This window comes from Falco peregrinus, chromosome 12 (assembly GCF_023634155.1).
Source record: "Falco peregrinus isolate bFalPer1 chromosome 12, bFalPer1.pri, whole genome shotgun sequence".
Classification (NCBI taxonomy): domain Eukaryota; kingdom Metazoa; phylum Chordata; class Aves; order Falconiformes; family Falconidae; genus Falco; species Falco peregrinus.
The window spans coordinates 7702487-7711484 of NC_073732.1; the positions used below are offsets into that span (position 1 = coordinate 7702487).

An 8998-nucleotide genomic window follows, 5' to 3' on the forward strand; every position below is an offset into this window, starting at 1 on the left:
TGTGTCGTCCTAATGAGACAGTGGCCTTAGGGTATCTAATCCAAGTGTATAAAGTCCCCATGCAGTTAATGAAAAGTAAGGCAACTGCTTTCAAAGAATTCAGGAAGAGCAATTATAGCTATCATTATGCAGAGATGATGTAATCACTGCATCAGGTACCCACACATAAGATTCTGCCTGTGCCCTTATTTGAATATCTCACTATGACATCACTTTCCAATCTGAATGAAGCCCATTGCCACAGCACAGACCTTCACCCAGCAGTCAGACCTCAACTGCTGTATTGTGCAAAGAAGGTGAAAGGATCAACGACCTTTCTTCCAAGTATCTGACAGAGGGATGGATGAAAAATGGCATCCTTGTTTGATCTGGTCATGCTGCTCAAACTGCTGTTACTAGACTTGACTTGCCACAGCAGAAAGGAAGAATGCTGCTTGTGTTGGTGCCTTTTGTTTATCTGCTTGTGTTGGTGCCTTTTGTTTATCAGTGAGCAGAACTGCAGCTGTTTCCCCTGTCCTTACGAAGACAAACCTTGCCAGCACCACTACCACTCATGTACAGAGCACGCAAATTGCTGGTGGTGCTGCTGCTTTTGTTCAAATGACCCAGGCTGCAAATGTTGCTGCAGTGGTGGGAATTCAGCTTGTCAGTATTATGAAAGCGGGTGCTGCAGAAACGCTGTCAATGAACATCACTCAAGAACACCAGGAGTTAAGGGCTCTGTACAGACCATAAAGGCCTAGAACCGGGTGTCAATCTTGAATAATGATGCTCATGTCAAGGTGATGGAAAATATCCAAGGAAGTATAATAAAAGTTATATTGTATTTTCAAAAGGGTAATGTCCACAGGCTAAGAGGCAAGTTAAGACTATCAAGATTTGAAGAGAACAGGGGTTAGCACATCCTGACAATCAGTCCTCTTCTAAACTAAAATAAGAATAATTTTAAAATGCCATTTGAAAGTCTTTGCAAATAATATAAAGAATCAGTGGTAATAAAGGTGCTACTAAGAATTAACTTAATTCATTCTAGGAATCAGAAATAATTCAGAGGTAATTAATTTCTTAAATGACTAAAAATTAGGATGATCATGTGTAAATGTATGTTATGTTAAGCAGAAATGTCTTCAATTCTTTTTTGGAAATGGAAAAACACTTAGTTGTGCTACTTTCTTGAGGAAATATTCCACCTTGGAAATGCAAAAGAAAAACATTTTGACATTTATTGTCTTAAGTTTTCATTAAAAAGAAAATATTCTAAAAATATTACCAAAATTATCATAAAAGAAAGCATTTAATACCCTCTGAAACAAAATAAAGGGTTTCGTTTGAATTGCACAAAATGGTTTTCCCTGCTCTGGTTATTTCTTGTTTCTATTTTGAAAAATAATCAAAGAAAAAGAGACAAAATACATTTCACTTTGTAACAAACCCAACCGAACCGTGTTCTTTTCATTTGGCCACCAGCAATAACTCAACAAATTCAGACAGACCTACAAAGACTGTTTATTGTTATTGTTGGCGAGACTATTCAACATATAGTGAAATAATTACAAAAAGGAGAAGAAAAAAAATGGATTCTTGATAGTGATAACCCAATTGTTTGAATAAACACTACCGTAAAAGGATGGTTAGCATGCAAAGCAGAACTGCTTATGTTGTAATTTTGTGTCTTAGATGGTGCCATTATATTCAGATATTTTTGTTTGAGTCCTTGGGGTTGTTTGGTTGGGGTTTTTTTCCAATTTTATTTAGGTCAAAAGATGTTGTGTCAAGGTTTAGAACCAGGAACAATGGGTCTGTCATTACAGCAGAAAGGAGTGTCTCCAGCCGTGCTTTCCGTGGCCAGCTTGCCTCTCCACTGTGTAAGCAATTGTTTCTCCAACCATTTATGCTGCCACGCAAACACTGCATTTGTGAGTATATAAATAAAAGCAAGACCAAAGCTGAAATAAGTGAAAACTTTCTATCATTGTATGCCCAGTGTGTAGCAAAGCACATTGCCTCCCATACAGAAATAAAATTCAGCTGAGGAAGAATTACCTCGGAGCAAAACTAGTCAAGAAACACATGCACAGAGATGACTTTCTAAGGAGGAGATTAGACCACCGTGAAAGACCTGTCTACTGTGAAGCTTGCAGGGAGAGAAGGCAGCCAAAAGATGTGGAACGTGCAGAATCAATTGTTATAACTATGTCTGCATTTAAATCATAGTGAGAATGGTGCTCAGGACCATATTTTCACCAAAACTCACCATAAAGATCATGAGTGGCAGTGCTTAGAGCACGGCAAGTCAAACCTCTCTGAACACTGTCTGGATGACCACAAACTGATCTGTGGGTTCTGCAAGAACTCACTGCACAATGATCACAAGAGTGTTCTCCTGGCAGTCATGTGTTCAAGACAGGCTGCTTCCCGCTTTGATACAGTTGAAGAATTTAGAAAGGGTATTTCTGCTCCTTCTCACGCCTCCTCGGGAAAGAAACTTGAACATATGGTTGACAAGCTATATTAATTCTCGGCACAGCACAAGAGTCAGAAAGGTGGTTTTCCCACCGTAGAAACCCCAAAGGAACAAGACCATAACTACAGCATCATGAGCCAGACTCAGCTATTAGAGACTGAAGGGTATGTATGTGGGATGGGAACAGAGATGTGCCATCTCGGGAGGGGAACCTTCATTTCATACTGCAGGACCCAGCATGGAGTAAACACCAATTACATCTGCAGAATAAAACAGTAAATATTTTTTAAACAGAAATATATGCTTGAACAGTAACTGCTTCTTTCTTCCCCTGCAGGCAAGTTACAGATTGTCCCTCTTCAGTCAGCTTTATGTTTATGCCCCTGCTGACTAAGAGGCAAAGCGGTCACATTTTTCTGAGGTACCACAGCAATGTCACTCCTTTTAACTAAGACTTGATCCATAGCAGCTAAGGGGCTGAACAGATTAGATAAAACAATTTTATGACTTCCTTTTAATTTTGATCTTTGCATATAAATTCACAAATGTTGGGGACATAATGAAGTTGCATGGAAAATAACATTCAGAGAGGTAAAAATGAACTATGCAAAATGAGAAACAGCTGGAAGCATTACATTCTCTATTTTGAAAAAAAAAATCTTAAGTTTGAGAAAAGTTATATGAAATATTTGTGCAGGATTTTCTAATGTGACATTGTTTCCTGATGTTAGCTGAATGCCACTGGAATTTACTATCAGCCTTTGGTATTTTTGGTTCTGTTCCTTCACAGTTCACAATTTTTCATGTCAGAAGAGTTAATCACGCCCTCACCTAACGGCCATCGGAGGAATGCATCGGCAGCCACAGGCATAACACGGGCTATGCAGGCACATTTGCTGCCATCGTTTTAACCTCATACTGACATAGTGAATTTTCAAAGATAATAGAGAACTACAATAAATTAAACTTCAGGATTTACTTCATGTAATGAAGTAAAAATTGTCAAACCCAATTTGGGGGAGATAAATTTAAGTAAGGAAATAATAATAAAGTGGCAATTAAATTCCAAATTTTACACACACAAATATCTTCTGTCAGGGCTTACCAGGAGCAGAGATGAGAGAAAAATAGTAGAATCCTTATTCTTGTCCCATGTCCTACCAAACCTGATTTTTTTTTAAGCTCAATTCTATCATTATGCCTCTAGTAACCACTACATTTTAGTATGAATTTGGAACTACTGACCTATTTTTTGTGTTTGTTGTTTTGTTTGGTTTTTTTACAGTATGCCAAGGAATTAAACATGATCTAATGCAAGTTAATCTGTTAAAAAAACATTTCAAGACCTATAAGGACACCAAAAGAAAGGAGATTAGAAATGGTTTCTTAAGATTATGTTCTTTATGGACAAGAAAAGGAGATGATGGAGTTGCTTGAAAACACAGAACTTAAAAAACAAAAAGAAATATCAGAATACATAAATATACATCCAGTCAGATATCATATATGGATAGCCTTATTCAATACTCTAAAAAGGCTGCTAAGGGGGAAAGCCAAGTTATGTTTTTTGCAATCTGCACACTGCTTAGTGAAAGAAATAGAAAATGCAGTTCCTTCCATTTTCTAACCTAGTCCACGTCTAAGAGGAGATCCCCTAAAAAAACTTCAACTCAACTTTGATGAACTGTTCTCTGTTTTACAGGGATTGGTCCCATCCCTTAGCAGAATAAAGCAGTCAGAAACTAAAGCAAAACAAATATTCTCTATTCTTTTAACCCAGAGGTAATGATTCCAAGGCATGTTTCCAGTACTCCCAAATCCAAGCAAGCAATATTGTTCCAAAGCTCATCTTTAAATTCCTTGTTTGATTTCAGTGCACTGCCTAAAAACACCGTCAGAAGACCAAGCTCTACGTCCTCATCATCCTACACAGAGTAATGAAGCGTGTGTGTGTACCAGGATACAGCTTGTGAAACTCCAAGAAAAGAAAGAAAATATCAGACTGTTAACTTTTCATGTCTAGAACTTATAGACACTGAACCACTCCCAGTTGCAGGACCTGTTATATACCAGACCATTGTTTACTTGAGGTCTACTGAAGACATTAATAAATTGTAACATATATGCAAGAGACCATTATACTTTCAGCCTGTTATAGAGTCTGAAACCATACAAGTTCGAGTAAATAAAACTACACTATCAATTTAAATACTCTATTTGTAGGAGACAATGTATTTCAAGCTCACCTTTTGAGAAACTGAAGCATAAATTGAATCATATCACATTCCTACTGTAGTCAATATATTATTATATATGTGATATAAATATGGTACATGGAAGGGTCCAATGCAGAAAGAAATGGATGTACCATGTTTGTATTTAAATATCTGTATGACAGATCAAATAATTTGATCCTGGTCTTGACCTTCAACGTGATGACATCATAGCCACATAATTTTCATTATACATTTTATAGATACTAACAAAATCAGGATGCTATTTGCATAAGATCCCAAATGCATGTTACAAAATGCTGATTATTGTCACTTTTAGTGTGTTAGAAGATGGCATTATGAAATTCCCAGGAGGTATCTTAGCATTTTCCAAGACCACAAACTGCATATCTCTCACATACATTTCATGCTATGATTGGAATTTCAGCTGCATTGGAATTTCAAAATTAAAATCTACCAAACAGGGGCCTTGCAAAAAAAGCAAAAATGAAAATGAGCAAAAATAGAGTACTTAATTTTGTACTACAGAGTGTTTTTTTCCTTCACAGATTTACTGGACTTGTCTCACAGAAGCTGTGGATTTCTTTGAGGTAGAGTTTGATGAAGTTGCTGGTATTGGTCCCGATAACATTGTCCAGACAGAACTAGCTGGCCAGCTAAGCAAAAACCAGTATCAGAACCTTGAGATACATAGTCTGGATCCAAATACAGAATATGTTTTTAAAGTCTATCCTGTCAATGCAAGTGGTTGAGGAGAAGGAAACAAGATCTGTAAGGTATTGTAGATCCTTCCTATACTTCATAGAGTTGCCTTAACTTTCTTGCCTCCGCAATTGTTTTTTACCCCATGTATTTATGAGGGAGACTGATTAAATAAAATGTTGCTATTCACTTATCTAGGTAAGTGATACTAAAATTTACACTGGATTTTTCCATACGTTATTCTTTCTGGCTCAGTTTGCAATAGCTTGAACTATGTAGACTATTTCTCATTTTTTCTAGCAGGGATGCAGTGTCAGGATTACATCAGACAAGTCATTATAATTTATATTGCTTTAGAACTGAGACTGCCTTTGCACTAATCCCTCTGAACACACAGAGTAGGAGTATGAAGTGTCAGATCCAAAAGCTTTCATGCTAGAACAAGGCAGCAATCGTTAAAAGAGAGGAAATAAACAGAAAATTAAGAATATTCTTTGACACCTTTGGACACGAGTCTCCTTTACTGTGGTTTTAGAAGGGAAAGAAAAGTGCTGCAAAGCTAAAACTTAGAAGGAGTAGGAAGGTATTCAAAAAGGTGTCAAAAGTCAAGACATTTAATTACTTTAACACCCTTTAGGCATCCCAAATCTCTTGCTGAAGTCACCTTTAGTTTTTCATGCCTTGCTGAAAAAATACATACTTAAATCATGCTTCCTCTTAGTGAATTTTCAGTAAAGGGTGTATTGAGGAGCTGCAGTACCTAAAAATGGTAGGTGTTATTCTCTGGTTCCATCCACGCTTCACAGACTTTTCCTATATCAATTGCATCAAGTGCTGTCCCTTTCCAGGCTTCTTGTCCCTTATCATATTTAGAGAGTAAAAGTCTCAGCTCTGAAACAGCATTCAGACTTCCCACTCACTTCACAAGTTTTAATGACAAATGACACCTTCCTGGACTGCTCCACTTACCATACTTAAAACACTGAGCACAGGAGGTTTTGGTTTTTTGGTGTGTGTGGTTTTTTTGTTTGTTTTGGTTTTTTGGGTTTTTTTTGGTTTTTTTATCTAATGCATTGGAATGCTATATTGATTTTCCTTCTGAAAATTGTTCTTTGTGCATGGAGCACAGTCACATCAATATTCCACAGAAACACAAACTCAACATCTGCTGTAATTTACAGGAGAGTTTCATATCAAATGAAAATGAGACAGCATATGTGACAGACTTTTATAAATTTTCTTTTTAAAAAGAACTACCTCTGTTCCTTTTGCATAATATCAGACTATTTTACTTCACCAGTTACACTACACAGAAAGCTTGTAAGAACTTTTTTTAAAATCCAATGCCATATTTTCTTTTAAGTAGGGGATTTATTCAGAGCAGTATCATTATTCATGTCTAACAGTTACCAAGTCTGTGAGGGAATGTAACTGTGATGCCTGTGACAGATCACAAGGAGCCCAGGCACCAAACTATGAAGGGGAGGAAGGTGACAGAAAGTTTTGTTAGACAGCAGCTACTATTTCATTCTTTGGACTAGAGCTGACGCCATGTCACTGATATGGCAAAATATCAAGTCCCACAAAAGAGGTTATTCAGCCATAGGGTGTTATTTAACAGTACAAGCAGGTTTCCCAAGTCTGTATGCAGCTCTCATAAGCAAAACAGAACACTGTGATTTTAGGAGTGAGGGAACTTCTCTCAGCCCAAGAGCATGATTGTTGGCTTGCATCTGAATCACAGCCATTTGTCAGTGTGTGAAACACCATGGAAGTACCACTATATCCTTCTTGCATGATCACAGAAGCTGCTACAGTGGCATGATCTCTTTCCCGAGAAGATTTCAAGACAGTTGACTCAGTATAGGCTCCTAATGCCTCAGGGAGTGCCCAAAGGTATCTATCTGCACAAGGCTGACAGATGACACTAGACTTGGAAGATGCAATTCTGGAGCAGCAATTAGGAAGAAGGCAGGTTACACTCAAACATCTAAACTGGCAAACAATGTTTATGATTTTGGCAACTGGATCCTAATTTAAGTCAGTTGAAGGAATTACACTGCATTGCCCTGGGTAAGGGATATTTTTGAGTATGTGTTGAGGTTGTGGAAGATCCTGGATGAATGACAGAAACTGAAAGCTGCCTTGTCAACCAAAATGCAGTATTAAACAGCCCTGGCAATCCATGCAAAACTGTGCCACGAGGCAAGTAGCAAAGAATCCTCTAAGGATGAAATTCACTGTTCCTTGGAGACTTTCAACAGAGTAGGCAAAAATTTGTTGCCCCAGAGAAAAAGGATTTAGCTGTGTTTGCCATGGGAGGAGGAATGAGAAGCACTAAGGATGCAATTAGAAAACCAGGAAGGGAAAATGCTGAAATTCTGAAATCCTTGCTCCCATTGCTGCCAGTACTACCATGCTTGGAAGAGGTGCAGCTGTTCACAGTGACCTGCCACAAATGGCCATGGACTTTGCGTTCAACTTGTCTCTTGAAACTGTCAACCACAGAAAAAATGATAATTCTAAATGGTGGTTTTGTTACTATTTACCATTTCATCATACTCTTTTCAATTAAACCTTTGGAAAGACATTTTTCAAAATTACCTTGGAAGCCAAATGCAAAATGACTTTTAATAGGATGTGGGCTTCTAATTTCTGTGGTCATATCTGAAACTCTTTCCTTAAATGACCATCTGCCAGAACCTAATGACTATATATTGTATTAATCACTGTAATGTTTGCCACCAAACAGTTGCTTGTTTTCAGTGTAATTTTTTTTAAAGAGCACCATTTTCATTTTTCCTCCAAAATAAGTACTTAGACTTTCCAAAGTTTAACATAGATAAGACAGTTTGACTGCTTTGAAAATGCATCTGTAAGTGATAAGTTCTTTTGAAAATAGACACTAATTAAATCCTATCCCCCAAATAATAAATACATGGACCTCTTCTATACTTTAATACATTCTTATGTCTTACTTGCAGATAGTCATCTCAGACGAATATGGGAAAATCGAAGACAGGTGGGAGAGTCAGAAGAGTATTCAGGGTACTTTGCATACTTCAAATAGACGATGAATGAAACCAGGGATTCTTTTTTTTTTTTTTTTTTCCTTGAAGAATTCTAAAATGTGTATGCTTTCTTATGCAATATGCCATTTCCCACTGAAATTAGCAACCAGAGATCTAACAGTGAGCCCTTCAGACTATTACTGCTTTCTGGCAAAGAATAATAATAATTAAAAAACCCTGCCTTTTCATTAGCTTTTCTTTTTTCAGATGCAGCTCTAAGACCTAAGAAAAATGCTATGCCATGCATAAAAATATAGTATAAAACACATTATATTTGAGGGACCTTGGCAGCTTCAAAGGAAATAAATGACATATTTGCATTATAAGTTAACATTCCAGTTATTGTTTCCTATGAGACCATTCAATATCAATTCACAAAGAGCTGCAGGAGCCTATATCACACTTTCCTTATTTTTAAAGTGCAGGGTAATTTCATCTATACATACACACCTTCGGTCTCAGCCTCACTCAGCTGAAGCACAATGCGCATGCAAGCACAGGACACTGGCAACAGGCAGGACAAGAAT

General features: G+C 37.3%; 1 protein-coding gene across 1 annotated transcript; it reads left to right on the top strand.

Moving 5' to 3' along the window:
• The first annotated feature begins 350 nt into the window (after positions 1–350).
• On the top strand, positions 351–8477 carry TRIM42 (tripartite motif containing 42). Its single transcript, XM_005232286.1, is given in 12 exon segments — positions 351–714; positions 1752–1964; positions 1967–2152; positions 2155–2190; positions 2193–2447; positions 3750–3858; positions 3860–3942; positions 3945–4027; positions 4029–4220; positions 4223–4556; positions 5239–5474; positions 8385–8477. Coding segments are annotated over 12 exon segments (2184 nt in total).
• The last annotated feature ends 521 nt before the right edge of the window (positions 8478–8998 follow it).